Source organism: Olea europaea, chromosome 14 (assembly GCF_002742605.1).
Source record: "Olea europaea var. sylvestris chromosome 14, O_europaea_v1, whole genome shotgun sequence".
In the NCBI taxonomy this organism is placed as follows: Eukaryota; Viridiplantae; Streptophyta; class Magnoliopsida; order Lamiales; family Oleaceae; genus Olea; species Olea europaea.
In genome coordinates this window covers 11,735,299-11,754,080 of record NC_036250.1, presented here as the reverse complement: position 1 = coordinate 11,754,080, position 18,782 = coordinate 11,735,299, and the positions used below count along the sequence as shown (strand labels likewise).

Below are 18,782 nucleotides of genomic sequence, written 5' to 3'. Positions count from 1 at the left end.
CAATAAATCTGACGACCACCGAGTTCAAGTCTAGCGGATGACATGAATGCTACCATTTAGTTGGCATATTCTAGTTGGATACAATTCTAGTTAGATAGGTGTAGGCTTGCTATCATTTATGAAGAAGAGCCGTGCTGTGTGTACAGCTCGACATACAGGCCCCTCACATCGAGCGGGACGCATCATTTTTTAATGGCGTGAGCCCCATAACACAGTGAGGGGACTGTACACACAGCTTCTTCCTATGAAGAATAGTATTGGAATCATGAAATATGGGAATAAAATGAGTTTTAATTTTAAATGTATAATTGAAATTAAAGCTTGACCGAATATTAGACGTAACTTTTAACTTCCTAAAATTATTTCCCAAAGAGAGGCCTAGTGGTGGTGTTATTAAATCAGTTACGAGTGTGGGATGAAATTTACAAAATTCCCAATTTCTTAGTATTCAGTTGACAAAATTTATAAATTATCAAACTTCATTTTCAATCAGACATTTTAATGGAGCTATAATTATTAGAATAATGTTATTTAATATCACTGATGTTTAATACCAATTTAGATGATAGCATTAGTAAATTTGAATTACATGGTCAATTAAATATAAGAAATTTGACCAATTTAATATGCTGATACCTAAATTGGTGTTCAAAATTACAGGTGTTAGTTAATATTATTATAAATAATCCACTTATTCATTACTGATTTCTATATATTGATAAAGTAGATTGTTTATAATGTATGATTTATTAGAGCAAGATGCAGATTTTCAATATGGAAAATTCCATTTGTTCATGATGGGGATATCGAATGGTGTCCCCCCCTCTCATAATGTATAGCGGGCTTCAAGTGAATTTAAAAATGTCGGCCCATGGTCTCCACACCTGTTGTGAGTAGTAGATAATAGATTCGATAAAAAAAAAAATCGATACGTATAGTATTGTTCTTTTCAATATATATTAGATCATTTTCTATAGACTTTTTAAATAGAGGATGTTCCTATTCTAAACCCAATTTAATATGCTGATACCTAAATTGGTGTTCAAAATTACAGGTGTTAGTTAATATTATTATAAATAATCCACTTATTCATTGCTGATTTCTATCTGTTGATAAAGTAAATTGTTTATAATGTATGATTTACTAGAGCGAGATGCAGATTTTCAATATGGAAAACTCCATTTGTTCATGATGCGAACGCCGAATGGTGTTCCCCCTCTCACAATGTATAGCGGGCTCTAAGTGAGTTTAAAAATGTCGGCCTATGGTCTCCACACTTGTTGTGAGTAGCAGATAATAGATTCGATAAAAAAATTCGGTACGTGTAATATTGTTATTTTCAATATATATTAGATCATTTTCTATAGACTTTTTAAATAGAGGATGTTCCTATTCTAGAAGACACTGTTTAAAAATAGTCTTTAAAAGTCTATTTAATTTTTAAAATATTCATTATCTATTTTTAGTTTATAAAGACTGCATTTACTAATGTGCATATATCAATGCTCCACATTAAATTATTTAAATAATTTTTGATCTGATTGACAACATTTTAAAATACATTAATTAAATTGATTAAATAATAAATATTTTTTGAAAAAAATTAAAATAAAGAATCAAAATAATTTTTTTTTTTTTTTTTGGGTATAAGATGCTCGTTTTATTTCTCGGAGGCTTTTTTAATGTGGCTTTTTCAGATTTTAAAATGCCTCAATTAATACACACAAGCATGTTTCAATTAAAAATTCATAATTAATATATTCCCATAAATGACGCTACATTAATTATTTCACAAGTGTCTTAACGACAACCAAAATAGATGTAACAATAGCAACCAAATTAATTTGGTTTGGATTATTTATCACGGCGGTGACTACGGCCTTCTCTGCCCTCCGCCGCCGCCGGCTCATGGGAATAGCATACTTGACTGTTGAATTTACACCCAAATATTTTCTTCAGCGACGTCCTCCGCCCGTCTCTCTCCAACGTCGCAGGCGGACCCATCTTATCAATTGCCTTTCTCATGGCGGAGCACTCTCTCTCCAGTTGGTGCACTCGCGTCCTCATGCTATCCATGTCCTGCTTCAGCTCCTGATTCTCCCGCACCACCGCTCTCCACGGCCTGCTGCTCCCCTCCTGCTCATGGTCCACTGCAATCAACTCGTCGTCGTCCTCTCCTCCTCCCATAGGACCGGCTTCAGCAGCTAGATGAGTGCCGGCGATGGCATGCCGCAGCTGAAGCTGCTCAAAAAAGAGTACCTGAACCACTGCTCTAAGCGGCAGCCGCTCGTTTTGGGCGGCATGAGTGCATGCCTCTAATGTCAGCTTCCGGCAATCCAAAATTCCACATATTTTTTCCCTTTCTGTCTCCATTGTCAATGGATGCGCCTGCATAATTGCACCCATATATGGAAATCTAAGACAAATTCTTAAGATAACAGTTTCGAGCAAATTCACAAAGGATGCATGTTTAGTCAAAATGTACTAGATTGCCAGGCAAGGTAAAACCCAACTCTGCCAGTTCCTTGTGATGATGGATGAATAGTATTAGGGTCTGTTTGACATGATTTTTGAAAAGTCAAAATGAACTTTAAAATTCAAAAGCAATTTTTGGGCTTATTTGACAATTTTACGAAAGTATTTCTAATAGTTGGAAGAGCTTTTAAAAAAAGTTGATATAACGTGACTTCTTCTGAAAGCACTTCAATTCAAGAATATGAAGAGCTTTTAAAATATTATTCCAAAAAAGAAAAAATTTAAGATTACTTCCAGCAAAAGTTCTTTTATTGAAAGGAAAACTACGTTTGTGAATTTATGAACAAATTTACCTTAAGGTAAACATCAACGGCCCTATAAAGACCATCGTCGAAGAGTCTGGCATGCTCCGGCAGGGAAACAGCCAGCTGGTAGAATTTTTCCGGCTGCAAATGGACATCAGAAGCAATTTCTGACAAGTACCCATCAATCAATTTAGCAACCAGCATTAATGCTGCTGATCGAAAGTTACTATCCTCGTCTTCCACTTCAATTCTGTTTAAGGATCTCTTTTCTAATCCTTGTAGAAAGTGTCCTAAAATTCTCTCAACACAATCAACATCATATAATGTTTCATTTAAGTATGAATAACTTGGAATGAGAAGATCATCCAAAGTTGCTTCTTCCAATTGCCATCCAATTTTCTTCTCCAATGCTGTTCGACAAGAATCTGAAGCCTTCAATATATTCACAGTTCGTAGTAATCTAAATAAAAATCGAGTCGTAGCTGAAGATGATGTTGGGCTTTTCTGTAATGGAAAATTGGAAATTATTGTCTCCAGAATCTCCCTCTGCTCATCCTCGGACACAGCATTGGATGGAGATGCTGATGGCTTCCAGTTTGTACGTGAAATTCCAGGAATGTACTTCTTTGCGTAGGAAATCAAACAGGAATCAATGATTTCCGAGTTCAAATTCGAAGATTTCATCACAAAAATCAATCGTTTGAAAAAGGGTAAACTCAATAGCCCGAGCTCATCGAACCAAGAATCCTTTCCACTGGTACTTCTACTCTTCAGATTTTCTTCAATTCGACCATTCACAGGCCATCCGAATAGCGATGTATCTGAGGATGCAGCTCTAGAAGAAATCGCATCAATGCATCTCTCGACAATGCTAAGATTTACAGCTAAAGGCATTAGCTTTTCACAGGTTTTTAAGGTAATGACAGAATTTTTGATGTTTTTGAACACAAATTGAGTAAGAAATCTCTCAGTTTTGGAAATCAGGTTGTCCTCAGAATACTCTTCTGTCATTTCTAAGTATTCTCCGGCGCAGCGAAGAGCGCCGGCATTGGAGGCTGACAGAACAATTTTTAGGCCGTAACAGAATTTTGCGGCGGTTTCGAAGGATTCAGAGCCGCCCGGGAACACTGGGAGTGTGATGTGATAGTCATCATCTTCTTCTTCTTCTCGGGTATCTTTCTGGCCATCTTTCTGTTTTTTTACAGAAGCGTTTTGGATTCCAGTGCTTCTGATTTTTGGGTTCATCTCTTGTCCTGTTATCAGCTCGTGAAGCTTTCTACTTTTTGTCATCAAAGGAAACTGAAAATTCATGAAAAAAATGTTACAGTGAAAATTGGCGTTCTCAAAGATTCAATACAAAACAAAAACTGACCTTGTGGAGATGAAAAGTCATGCCATCAACTTCGATTATAACATCACTCGGCAAACTTGTAGTGCAAAACCTGAATCAAAGGCCCATCAAAATTCATCATAGAAAGTGAACATACAAATCTCCGAATCTATGCAACAATTGTAAGATCAAAATTTGAACTTACCATGCTTGGCCTTTGGAACTGGGTTTTTCAGAGGCCATTTTTCTGTAGCGATCAAGAGTTTACAGAAAACACAGACTAGCCAGATCCATGACAATAATGGTTTTGTCACTGTATTAAAAGCTGAATGGATTAGGTGAAAAAGTAGCTGCACTTTATTCAAAAGGAATAAGAAGTAGAATTTTTGGAATGATTGTGTTTGTGGAAAATCAAACAAAAGTCTAAAAGGGGATTTTTGAAGAGAAAGTTGGCTGGTAGAATAATTGATCAGAGAAGAAGAATCTGAAAATAGACAAATGGGCTTTTTTGAATAGAAATCTAGAAATTGATTGGATAATGAAATTGGAGCAATTCTTATCTTCCTCTTCTTTTTTCTCCCTCTCTATTCTCTATCATAATGAGTAGAACTGTACCCCCACTCTTCTATAAATTAAAATGCATTCCAATTGAAAAATGTGACATAGACAGCTAAAATGGATATGCGTAGCTTCCAATAGCATTATTGATTAATTTTACTTAGAACCTATTTGATAGACTTTGAAAGATTAAAAGCTACTTTTAGCCTCCATTTGTTTCTCATTTTTAGAAGAATGAAAATGAAAAATATATTTATTACGGACTCTACACAGGAAATAGAAATTTAAATTTGGTGGTTTGATGTGATAGATAACGATCATATTTTTCATTTTAATGAGAAAAGAATGGGAACCAAATAGGGGCTTAATATAACAAGCTATTTTTTAGCGTACAAAATGATTTTTTAAGAAATATTTCTTCTTGTTAGAAGATCAAATTACAAGAACTTCCCAAAAAATAATAATAATAATAATAATAATAATAATAATAATAATAAAATAAAATGATTCAATATGATTTTCTCAAAAAGCTCTTTTTAGAAGAATCAGAAGTAAAAGTCGAAGCAGAAATTATCCCAAATATATCCTAACCCGGTTAGTTAAAACTACGATAGTGTTCCGTGGTCGTTAAACCTCGAAGGATTGTTGATATGGCACTTTATTTGATTGAAATTTTAGTATAAATTCGGTGACTAATCAACAATAAAAAACGTAAAAATTAATTATTAAATTGGATATCGAGCTTCTCACGAAAGTGTTCTCAAAACAGTCAAAACACGAGGATTAAAAGATCTTTCTAAATTAATTACAATTGATGCGATTGCAGTGGTACTTAGTACCGTGCTTACGTTTGAATCAACAATGCATTGATGTTTCATTCCCAATTAATGCAGAAAATATGTTAAAATTGGGAAATTCTTTTGTCAAATTTTCATTTAGCACATGTTATGTGCAAGTTTATATTATAACACAAGGGGAAAAACAAACAAAAAAAGCAAAAAAATCATCTGCGAAATATATTTTCTCCGTTTGGTAAAGTTTATAAAACATTTACAAACGGGTTAGTTTCACAAAAGGTCACTGAACTTGCACGAAAATTACAAAATGGTCACTGGAGTTTAAAACTTTTAGTAATGGTCACTTAAGTTTCGAGGCGCTTCCGAAACGGTCATCGAAGTTTAAAAACTCGCAGAACCGGTCACTGAAGTTTAAAAATTTTCAGAAACGGACACTTAAATTTAAAAACTTGCAGCAATGGTCATTGGAGTTTAAAAACACTTTTTCAATTTTTTGGCTACTTTTGCGGCACATTTTTGGCCACTTCCGACCATTAATACCACTGAATTTTATCACCATCGGAAAGCCACGATGTTCACTTCAATTGCGACCCAAAATCTATCCGTAACTCCAAGGGATTTGACTAGAAAATCGTCCCAAAAGTCGCCAAAAAAATCTGAAAATCTACCCAAATTTTTTGAGCAACTTTTGCGGCGACTTCCGACCACCAAGACCGTCAAATTTTGATACCATTAGAAAGCTTACAATCTCCTCTTCAATTACCATTCAAAATCTCTCTCAAACTCCAAAAGATTCGACCGAAATAAACCCACAAAATCAGCATCTCAAATGGGTAGCCGACTTTGTGGGTTTATTACGACCAAATCGTTTGGAGTTATAGGGAGATTTTAGATGGTAATTGAAGAGGGGATTGTGGACTTTCCAACGGTATCAAAATCCGGTCATCTTGATGGTCAAAAGTTGTCGCAAAAGTAGTCCAAAAAATTATTTTTAAACTTTAGTGACCATTTTTGAAAATTTTTAAACTTCAGTGACCGTTTCTGAAAGCGCACCGAAACTTAAGTGACCGTTACCAAAAGTTTTTGACTTTAGTGATTGTTTTGTAATTTTCGCGTAAGTTCAGTGACTGTTTGTGAAATTAACCCATTTACAAATAGTTAAATTTCATTTTTACTCACATATTTTAATAGGCGAATGAGTGTTATTCACTTATCTATCACTCAATTTTATCCATCGATAAATTAAACCAACTAATAGAGGCATTAAATAAAGTATGTGGGAGGAAAATGATTGGAGGAGTTACAAGTAGTTGGATTCAATGGAGGAAATTGTTGACCTCGAAAATTGGACCTTCCATATGGTCAATCGATAGTTACTCCACGTATTCCTCCCTACGCACAATCAACGCACGGTCAGACGCACACGGCTGGGACCAACGGGGGTGGCGGCGGCCGTATACACTCCGATGGTCAAGTCAGGTTCGGGTGGTCGGAACAGTACCCAGAGGTTGTGTCAAAAACACTAAGGGGGAGGAGAAAATATATAAACATGCTATGGAGTGCTATGTAGTAAGAGTTTCATTACATTTGCCTCTTGCCAAACCTTGGGTATTTATAGGTGGGATGAACCGTTGGATGTGGGACACGTGTATATATCTGACGGTATGAGACGTCCGCTCATAAGCGTCAATCAGCCGCGTCTGTAGAGTGGGCGGGTAGTTTGTTTCTCCCGAATTAAGTTGACATAAAGTTGATAAGTCACATCAACTAACCTCATGAAGACGTCAAATCAATTTAAACTTTAGGTGCAGAGAAGATCTTGGCAAAAATCTCTTTCTGAAATTGGCGGCGGTTCTTTTGACAGAGGTCCACTTCGCCTGGGCCTCAGGGGCAAGGGCGCTTCGATCAGTTTAGCAGGATCGCCTATATCTCGCAGTGTGTTATTAGGTCGTTGACATTTGTGAGATCACTTCGAAAACATTTCGGATGGGTGTCTATCGGGTCGGAATGTGTGGTGGTGGGCATTCCGAGGCGATTCAGATAGGGGCGTAACAGAAACTTAAACGTGTTTTTAATTCTTGGAAAAGGGTTCAGGTTAATAAAACGAAATTTTATTTGCACAACTTAATTTTTATTAAAATTTAATAAATATTTACAATCATTCAGGTCTAATTTATTTTATATTTTTATGTCTATTCGCATGTTAATGACAAAGTTTATCAAATTATGGTTAGAAACACGTAAGCTATGTATTACAAAAGTAAGCTTTTTATTTTACTGTCCAAGGCAAATAAAAAGTTGGGCTAAGACAAATAATTTTTGAATCTTTTCTTTAAGTAACAAAATAATAAGGTGGGCAACAAAACCCTGCCTGGAAATTGTCCCGCTCCAATTTTTCGAGTCAAATTGTCATTCCTAGACGTATAGCCTTTTTCTTGAAGTCCTTCTCTAATTAAAAGAGAAGGCACGGAAAATTGGGACCTTTCAAATTATGTGCAAGAAAATAGGTAATATATTATTAATTTTGCTTATGAAAAATACTCCTAAATATCTTGGACTTGATGAGGTAGTCAATACCAAAGTCTAATTAACATTGGATTCCTTGAAGTCACATTCGTAAATAAAATCACAAATATATTAGAAGATATTAATATGAAACAAAATAGTATTTTTTAACATAGAGCCATGTTTACGTAACAAAGATAAAAAAAAAAAGGAAACAACTTTAAAATTCGAAAATTTGAAATTCTAGCAAAGTTCGTCCATTCATTGGTACGTTTATAAGAAAATTATATGACAATTTAATAAATATTCTGATGAAACTAGTTATTGAGAACTATTTGCGCAAATATAATAATAAAAAGTTGATAATCAAATTGCTATTTCTTAAATACAAGTAATGTACCATAATTCCCAACAAATGCTTAGCACGGTGATGAAATCTCTCATATGTAGCATGAAAGCAAGGTTCGAAAGTCAAATACAGAAACATGGTGGTTTAATATGACAACTTTTCTGTACTCAAAACATGCATCCACGCATGTCTGTACTGTATACATAAGAAGCTAAGATTGAAAGAAATAGTTCTATGGTCATTGAACTACATTACCTTATAAGCTATTTGTTGATGGTGGTGAGCTTCGCTCGCTCAACCAAGGATCATGGACAGAAACCGGAGAACTGTCTTTTTCCTCCATTGTAGCCAAGCCGGCATCTGTCCTCTGCAGACCAATCAATCTCTGACTTCCTGCACTTGCCTTCTTTGCTGTAGCATTCACTGATTGCTCACTTCCATTGTGCAGTGATGAGCTCAAGGATGTAACTGATGATCCCGTACATACATTTTCATCCGATGGTGCCCAGCTGCTGATCCTGATCTGTTCTAGTTCGTCTGCTACTTCCATCATTGAGGGTCTCATGTCGTGGTGAAATGCAAGACATCTAAAAGCCAGTTCTGCCACTTTGTGAATGGATGAGAGTGTCCAAGCATCTCTATTTGGCTCTAGGAGTGGATCTATTATCTCATCAACACGGCCTTTCCCAATCCTATCACTTGCGAGTGCAGCCAAGTTAATCTCGCTGTGAGGTCGAGAAAAGTCAACTACTTTCATTGCTGTAATGATTTCTACAAGAACCACCCCGAAACTGTAAACATCGCTTTTGTCTGAAAGATAGAAGTTTTGATGGTACTGAGGATCAACATAGCCAGGCGTCCCTTGTGGTGCTGTGGAAACGTGGGAATCATCTGTCATGCCAAATCTTGAAAGACCAAAGTCAGCCACTTTTGCTTTGAAATTGAAATCTAGGAGTATATTACTAGATTTAATGTCTCTGTGGTATATTGGAGGATTCATTGCTGAATGAAGGTGAGCAATTGCATGAGCTGTTTCAGCAGCAATGGTCAGACGAATATTCCATGACAATACCAATCCCCTTTCTCTTTGAAGATGCTGGGATAGAGTTCCATTTGGCATATATTCGTAAACAAGAATCTCTTCACCATTCTCGATACAGCAACCTAAAAGGCGGACTAAATTTGGATGACTCAGAGAGGACAGAAGCTTGATTTCATTCAATACTTGTTCAATGCCGTCGTGATCTTGATGTCTCATTTTCTTAATTGCAACCCACTCATGATTGTGGAGCTTTCCTGCATAAACAGTGCCATAGGCACCCGTTCCCAGCCTTTGTTTTTCAGAAAAGACGTTTGTTGCTCGCTCAATTTCTTTATAAGGATAGAGGGATACACTGGAGTTGCCTGCTGCCTCGCTGAGCAGTTGCCTAGTACTTGATTGGCTCCTCAGAGACGCAGAACGTTTCTTTTTGCAGTAGCACATGAAAGCCACAGCAGTCACTAAAGAAGCTCCAGCAACGATCCCTGCAAATCAAACAGAATGGACAATGCTGTTATCTTAGAAAAGAATAAAAATTCTAATCACCTTTAAAGAGTGACGGTAGGGTATGGATATATATAAGGCCTGAAATGGGACATCTAATTTGAATCAAGTGACGTGGCATTAAATAAGCCAAAGCATGAATAAGGCCTGAAAAGGGATGCCTAATTTGAATAAAGTAAAGGTTCTTTAATTATGTTTATGCACAACCAAGGACACTTGACCACGTTATGGATCCAACACTTATATTATCTCCCTGTAGCTGTGTTGAGACAAGCATGAGAATTATAATTATCTGAATGAGGTTGAAATGTAAACGTAGTTGCAGAAAAAAAATATTGAAGAAACTTAGATAAATCCACAGTCAAGAGCACTAGCAGGAAATATGGCTTTGTGGAAAATGGGGAAAACGAAGCTCTTACTGAAACCAGAATCACATGGCAGAAAAAATAGTGTGGAAATCTTTCTGATCTTGAATATAATTGATGACGTGATAGCAATAAAAAATAACTCAAGCAATTGTAACATTAAATTTCAAAATCTAATCACTCTCAAAATTTTAGAGTGCTGAGGAGCTTAAAAACTGATCCAGGACAAAGAATAATGCAAAATCAAAATGGCGCAAGAAATAGGCAGTAAGAAGAAGAAACAGAATAATTGAACGATAAAATAAGGAGTATTAACCTAAAGCAATTTGACACTGTAAAGAAGAAAGACTTGAAGTGACGAGCATATATTTCTAGAAAGAGAAACGAAGAACTCAGTTAAAAACAGTACCTCCAATGAGAAAGCCAACTTTGGTTCCAGAAACTGGTACATGGCGATCAACAGACAACAGAAGAAATTAGCACAATAAAAATAAATGTATTATGGAAGTTAAAGCTAGCAATAACTAGTTGCAGTTTTAAGGGAGCCTTTAATGCATGTCACAGACATCATATATATGGAATTAAATGCAACAAAATCAAGGTTCTATACCCTGTTGTTCATCGCTGCTGAAGAATATAATGGTAATATACAATTTTTCAACAAAGTTACAGTAGAAAATAAAAGCATGATGTTATAAATTCTTATACTAGTCAAAACACCATTTCGACAGATATAAACTTGCGGTTAACTATATGTTCATATAAGTTAGACAGGCTTAATAACTCAAAATGATCATTTAAAGTTACTATTCCTAAAATAGCATGTTTCAAGCGTTTGGCTCAGTTACATTTGGTACACTGTAAAGCACAAGTGTTTAAATAACTTAGTTCTAGACATATAGTTTCATTAACACAGAAAAGATCTGATTTGTCATGCATTACATAAATGTAACATCTGCAATATGACCTAACACTTCTGTGGATATCTCGTGCCAAAGTTTCCAATGGATACGACCGATTGCTTGATCTAATGCTTGTGTCGGTTATCGTTAAGTCGAGAAAAGAACATGAGAACGTTCTGCAATCCATATCTTCTTCCTCTTGACTTTTGCACATTCAACATTGAAACTTTTCAAAATTCTAAACTGTACTAGTTTGAATAGTTTGAGATTATGCAATGGCCCAAAGAAAGCCAAATATAAATTGCAAATTATATTTAGAACATGGCATCATCAATAAGGCCAAAGTCAAACTCCTTTCCCTTCTTTATATTGTTTATTAGTAAATATTGCATATTCAAATCCCCAGTATACAGCTCTCCTTGAATAAATCATCTGAGCCGTCAATGTTTACCGAAGTTAAACAATGGAAATTCAAGGAAGGAAGCTGAAGACTAGTCTCCTCACCAATCACTCACCGGAATATCCGAAACCAGGCTCTGTCTTAAGAGTATATTTTGGTGTTTCTGTTTCATCACTCTATTTCATCTACTATAGATTAAATTATTGTTAGTTTATGATCAAGATGAAGTTTAACAGATCAAATATCCCCGCTATACCAGTCCCCCTTATATGATCTAACCATATACAATATGAACAGCACCAAAAGATTATGGTTTATTAAAAATCTAAGTCATTTGTGATCAATGAATCTTCATCAATTATTAAATACACATTTGAATACCCGTGGTTCGACAAAATATCCAGCTGGCTTCATATCCCAATTCTCATAGCATAAACTTGGCACTTTGCCAAAGTCGACATGCAATTAGGCCATCAATATAATACACCCCCTTGACCATCAAATTTAACAACGCTATAGGTACCGAAAATTTTTCATAGAAATCATACAGATGGACACTTGGCAAATTATTATTGGAGGATGACAAATAAAAAAACAGCCATACAGGTGCTATCCTGTACTGATTCTTTCTGTATTTACCTGTACTTGCAGAATCATTCAATTAAATATGGAAAATTTACACCCCCTCACGTGGAGGGGGGTCACGAATATTTTATTACATATGGACCCCCTCCATGTGAAGGGGTGTAAAGCCGTGTGACAACCCATTAAATAATTCAATTAAAATTAATTTCCAGAAATGAAGAATTTACCTCTCTTGCAACCTTCCCCTTCGGCGAAACCGTCCCCGGAATATCCTTTTTGACACTTGCAACGAAACCCAGTCCCATTAACCGGTGTACAGTTAGCATTTGGATCACAATTGCAGACGCCCGGCAGCCACCACCCGAGCTCCACCTTCTGAGCCTGCACCTCCACCGGCATAGAGGAGTTCTCAGTTACAATAATGGAACTATTATTTCCATTCTGATTCCAATTCACCATGATCGACGAAAATAAAAAGCTGCAATGACCCCTTTCTCTAATATTTTCATAGTTCGAAAACTCCACATAACCATCTTTTGCCTCTGCATAATAACTTATATTGTGATTATAATTATCACTACTGTTTCTATCCTCAAAATCGCACCCATCAGTGTTGAAAAAGGAATTAATCAAGTTACTGGGAATGGTAAAATCATCGACCGGCTGGCTGCAGTTCCGCAGCAGAAGTCCATTTCGTCCAGTAACCGCAAAGTTTGTACCGAATAGTGGATTGAGTGCATCAATCGAACGGTTGCATGTTGCCGGAAGACTAACCAAGATACTATCCGACGTTAAACTCTGGACCAAAAAATCGCCTATATGGATCTCGTTTTCACTACAATTTAACTTGATTTTACAACCGTCAGAAAATCCAAATGGGTAAGGCACTTTGTTTTCCACTTCTCCACAAGATCGATTACAATTATTTGCTTCTGCAGCTGATGAAAGGACTAAAAAGAAAACTACCCAGATGAATATTTGGCTAGAAATCATAGTATCTGTGGGCGGGATCGAATGACGCTCAAAACTATTAAGCATGCTGCTAGAAAAATACCTGGAAAGAAGTGATTCATTAACAAGTTATCAAAAAATTCCACAAAAGAAAACAAAAAAGTATGATGACGATGAGAAGTTTGACTTGAGGAAGAATATGAAGAATTAAAGGGATCAATTGATATTGGTAGGAGGTAATGTATTGAAGTTAACGCAGTTTTTTCTATTAAATGTTGGGTAATTGTCCTGTTATTTCTACCGTGATAATTCGCGAGTGAAAATGGACAGAATTCAGAATTTCGATTTTGAAGAGAGAAAGAGAGAGGTGTTACACGCATTTGCTTGGACGACATTTCAAACCTATTTGTATAGCGTCCAATCAAGAACGCGCAAACTATCAGTTTAAAAACGTGGCCCATTCAACGATCCACGCCTATACCAATTGAGGAGCAATGATCGATTAAGCCTCTGTTTGACCCATTAAAATTTTAATATATGTTTTTTTTAATCACATATTCTTTAATAAAATAATATTACATGTAAATTAAAAACTTTTCTTTCATATTTAACCATACATTCTCCCAAAAATTGTTATTCGAAAATACATTATTTTAAAAAATCTCACTATAATGGAGTCAAACAAGGGCTAAGAGACGATATGTTTTCCTCATCCTTTCGACCCATAAAGTCGGAACATGATCGATGGTGCCATCTTGGCCAAATAACATGATGAACAACTCATCTAGTAATAGGGTCTTACATAAAGAATCTAGAGACTTATCTTGGAATCTTTGTATTTTCATAATATTTGCTAGATATCAATGAAACCCTAAGACGCCTATCTCATGTGCTCGTAGCTAACTTTGGACACGTTACTATGAGCATAGTTGGTTTGGATTAAAATTGGATTTTAATTTAAGTTAAAGTCAAATAATCAATATTAACCATATCTTTCATGGGTCCCACAACTTTTCAACCACAAAAATTTCTACCACAATCTATTGAAAAAAGCTAATTTTAATTCTCACCAAACACCCTTTATATTTTGAAACTTATATAAAGGGAGTCCAACTCAAAGCAAAAGTGTAAATTTGATGTCTTGTTACTTTAAATAATTCAATATACTCTCATATTTTCTTCGTTCTGAAAATTGTTAATTGATTCTTACACTACATAGGGGCTCAAGCCCAAGTACCCATCTTTTTTTGTTTGTTTGTTTGCAAGACATTGTTGATTGGTCAAGTGCAGTTACTAGGACAAACGAAATAACTAACATTGGTCGTTTAGATACATAATTAGCAAGTTGTCTTGCCATTAGATTTTGATGAGTTTATTTGAGCCGATAATAACTATGTTTTAAATAAGGGTAATTTGGCACAAAACGTCCCTACCTTTCCAGTTTGTTGTGGAAAACGTTCACATCTTTCATTTTTTGACATTTTTGCCCTTACCTTCCACATTTCTTTACGCTGAACGTCATTTTCGCCATTTTTAACGTAAAATGACCGAAATACCCTCTCATTTAAATAAAACCAAAAAAAAAAGAAAAGAAAAATAAAAAATAAGTTACAATCTTACTCTTAAATATTTTAAAAAGTGCAAATAAGTCCCAATAATTATTAAAAGGCCTAATAGCATAAAATGTCCCAACGTTTAGCCTATAGTGTGCAAAATATCCCTATGTTTCTTATAGGTGAAAGGCCGTTTTTCGCAATGAAACATGAAAATATGAATGAAAAAGCAAAAAAATTGAAACAAAGAGACCTTTTTGGCAAGAACTGTCAAACGTATGCATGTTTTTTGCTATTAGGCTTTATTAAAATATTAAAAAAAAAACTCTCTATCTATCTATGTGTGTGTGTGGCTGGAAGCCAAAAAGCTCTAGCAAATCAGCACCACCCAAACTGCTAGACTATCATACCATCGAAAAGCCTGAGCTCTTGACACATATCACCCAACATCCAATCTTAAAAACCTTCATGCCAATAGATTTGTTCGAAATTCCAAGCCAAAATACCCAACTGGTGAATGCAAATACTGACGGCATCTCCTGTTCCGGAGAGACCCATGCCATTTCCAACATACCAATCGACAATACTCACTAGAGCGCCCTCTTCATGGTTTTAAAATATTTACAGATGATTCAGCGGTATGGAGGTTCGGCACTTTGGACAATGGTTGGTCAGAGTTTTTTCATTTTTAACGTTACAGTTCCACTTGGAGAAGAAGAGAAGAGAGAAAGTTTTTATTTTTTTTAATAAGGCTAATGGTAAAAAAATCCTTACGTTTGACACTTCTTATGAAAAATGTCCCTGTGTTTCAATTTTTTTGCTTTTTCATTCCTATTTCCACGTTTTATTATGGAAAACATCATTTTCACCTATTTGAAACATAGGGACGTTGTGCTATTAAGTCTTTTAATAATTATTTGGACTCACTCGTACATTTTAAAGTATTTAGGAGTAAGATTGTAATTTATTTTTTATTTTATATTTGATTTTATTTAAATGGGAGGGTATTTTGATCATTTTATGTTAAAAATGGTTAAAAGGACATTCGACGCAAAGAAATGTGGAAGACAAGGATGAAAATGCCAAAAAATGAAATATATGGACGTTTTGTGCCAATTACCCTTTCAAATAATATTACACAAGAAAAGAATCAGGTTTTGTACTTGTAATTAAAGAACTTATTGATTACCCTTCTATAAACTTGATTTTTCCTTTATAAATTTGGTACTCACATATTTCTTTTTTCTATATTATGTTGATATTTTTCAAATTTAACATTAACCATCAAAGTTTTCACTATTGACAAATGGACTGATTTAGAGCCAAAATCACTGCGCAAATATGAACCAAAATTTCCTTTATCATAAATTGGAAATATGAAATGGAAATAAATTATATTGGTTTGAATTTGGGAGTACAGGCGGATTTGATGGGTCAGCAAGAAAAATGATAGAATAGTTTGACCAAAGAAAAATCAACGTGTTAGACAGCAGCCCACCGGTACACTGCACCGCCGTGAAGCTAAAGCCATTTTCAAGTTTCAAGCATACTACAAACTTGTCCATAAATGTTCATGGTGAAATTGATATTAATCACATGAACATGTTTGCTTTGTTACGAGCACGTTATATGTTAATGTTTTTTAGTTTGTATCTAGGGGGTGTTTAAGCCACATTATTTTGGTAATAATGCATTCTTGAATAGTGTATTGATGGAAAATATGGTTAAAAAATAAGGAATTTTTTTTTATTTGCATGTAATATTATTTTATTAAAGAATGTGTGATTGAAATGATATCAAATCACTGTTTAAGAATGTATTTTTATGAAATAATGTGGCTCAAACAGGCACTATGTGTATAAAGTTCTAAACAATCTATATAATGATGTCTGTGACATTAAATTTTTTCAATTGAGTGGCTCTATTGAATTAATATTTTATCGGAAGTTTCTCTTCATATCACCGTTCTAGTCTCCAATAAAGGTTTTCTGAGAATAATGTTTGCTTTAGTACAAGGAAAATTCCATATGTACAGAATTCCACCTCACTGAAGTCTTCCAGAATAGAAACAATGTGTGGGCCCTATGTGTAATAAAATGCCAAAATCATCCACTCATCCCACTTATGAGTTGTCTGTAAATGTTCTGTAAGTTTTTTTCCTTGTAAGTCCAGCAAGGTCCTTAGGACAATTATGACGAGCATATTACGTAGAAGTCACTTTATACATTTCCCATTATTTGACTTGTAAATATTTAATGAACTAATAAGAAATAAATTATCGTCTTTGTGATATAAGTGGTTATTCTCGAGATGTAGTTCAATAAATCGAGTACATGCAAGCAAAACAAACTTGTAATTGAATCTAGAAATCCAAAATATAATCTAATGCAATGTTCCAAAATGAAAATTATAAAACAATTGAAAAGCTAATAAATAAATAAAAGGTTAAGACCAAAATGGACAATATAATTGGATAAAAGCCTAACTCATTTATATGTACATTGTCAAAAAGAAGCTGTAAATCTTAGAAATTGATTAAAAATATTATAGTTTTATATAGGTATGGTGCACTATAGGTCCACTTTTTTGTCGAGATAAAATTGTTTAAGAATGATGACGAAGAAGAAGAGACTATTAAATTTTTGAATTACATAAACAAGTTTTTCGTTACAAAATCTTAATATAAATGTTGAGAATTAGAGACCTTAATTCTATACAATAAAAAAAGTAATATTGCATAAAAAAAAAAAAAAAATATATATATATATATTATATATAGACACACACACACACACAAAAGAATATGCAAGATTTAAAGATGTTCTTTCCGATGTGAGATTACATTTCATCCGTCATTGCATTAATTCATTATGATGTAAAGAAGTTTACAAAAGAAAAATCCCACCTTGTTTTCTCTAATATCTCTCATCTTTTGATGATGAAAAAAACATAATGACAGCTTCCTATTTAGAAGCAAAATTCGAGTAAAATCAAAATTATAAATGTAAAATTTCTAATGAACCCCATTCTTAAAACTCATTTTTCTCCGAAATTCATTTTCAATCACATATACTCACAAAATTTTTCTTAGTTTACAAATTCAAAATAATAATAATAAAAAATCACTTTTTAACATAATTTATTCTAAAAAACTGGGGCTCAATTTCGACTCGCGTATGGACTCTTGATAGTGACAATAAATTAAGTTTAACAACTTAACAATAACATTACTCTTATTTTTTCCCTTATCGTTCCCTTGTATCCTTCCACAATAAAGTAAAAGTACAATAAATTTTTTATCTTTGATTTAATTCAATATGCAAATTATATTTTCAAAATAATATTCGAGAGAAGTGGAAAAGTGAGGCAGAATGGAAAGAAATAAAATAAAATAAAAAAAGGCAGCATTATTTGACCGTTAGGAGTCGATTAGGATACCCAACAATGGTACGTAGCTCATCAAAATTGGGCAAATGCAAAACAATTTCCATGCTGCAGTTGTTTGAATTGTGACGTTTGTGAGGCAGGTCAAAAAGAGACAACATTGGCAAGATTTACGGGTTAATAGTTAAAAAATTACAAGTTATAATTGTTCCTAAAATGTTTTGATTTTGTGTTTTAATAATTAACTAATACATGTACCAACGTACTTCTTTAGATATATAAAGTTTGTTTATTTTATTAAAGAGTTAACGTTTGAACGATATTCGCAATAAGTGACCTCGAAAATTTCGTATTGTGATTATATATCATGCCAAATGACTTAAGTAATGCAAAAGATGAGTTATTAAACAAAATTATTGTGTGTGTGTGTGTATATATATATATATATATCTATATATATGTATGTATGCATTTTTTTTTTAGATTAGAGAAGAATAGTTTTAATATTTTGATACAATTATAACTTATTAAAAGTTCGTTTCTAATTAACAATCATTATTTTTGTTAGTTGGAACAGCGAAGACCGTACATATCGTTAAATTAAAGGACTCTATATATATGTTTTAAAGTTTGCAAACATTTTTAGTCCAAAGTGCAGAGTTCAAGAACCAATCTAGTTGTTCCAAGCATTAGATCTTTAGCCCTTTTAGTACCAATTAAAATCTATATTTTAATTTAAATTAAAATCAACAATTAATTTCAACCACATATTTGACCAGC

General features: G+C 34.2%; 2 protein-coding genes across 2 annotated transcripts; both read right to left on the bottom strand.

Moving 5' to 3' along the window:
- Positions 1-1,730: 1,730 nt before the first annotated feature.
- Positions 1,731-4,719, bottom strand: LOC111409183 (BTB/POZ domain-containing protein At5g66560-like). Its single transcript, XM_023039166.1, has 4 exons — positions 4,316-4,719; positions 4,153-4,222; positions 2,829-4,079; positions 1,731-2,388 (listed from the first exon to the last, which is right to left on the bottom strand). The coding sequence occupies exons 1-4, from the start codon at positions 4,351-4,353 to the stop codon at positions 1,855-1,857; spliced, it is 1,893 nt and encodes a 630-aa protein (XP_022894934.1). The 5' UTR covers positions 4,354-4,719; the 3' UTR covers positions 1,731-1,854.
- A 3,597-nt stretch (positions 4,720-8,316) lies between these two features.
- On the bottom strand, positions 8,317-13,441 carry LOC111409182 (wall-associated receptor kinase-like 14). Its single transcript, XM_023039165.1, has 3 exons — positions 12,342-13,441; positions 10,637-10,669; positions 8,317-9,843 (listed from the first exon to the last, which is right to left on the bottom strand). The coding sequence occupies exons 1-3, from the start codon at positions 13,150-13,152 to the stop codon at positions 8,576-8,578; spliced, it is 2,112 nt and encodes a 703-aa protein (XP_022894933.1). The 5' UTR covers positions 13,153-13,441; the 3' UTR covers positions 8,317-8,575.
- Between the last annotated feature and the right edge of the window lie 5,341 nt (positions 13,442-18,782).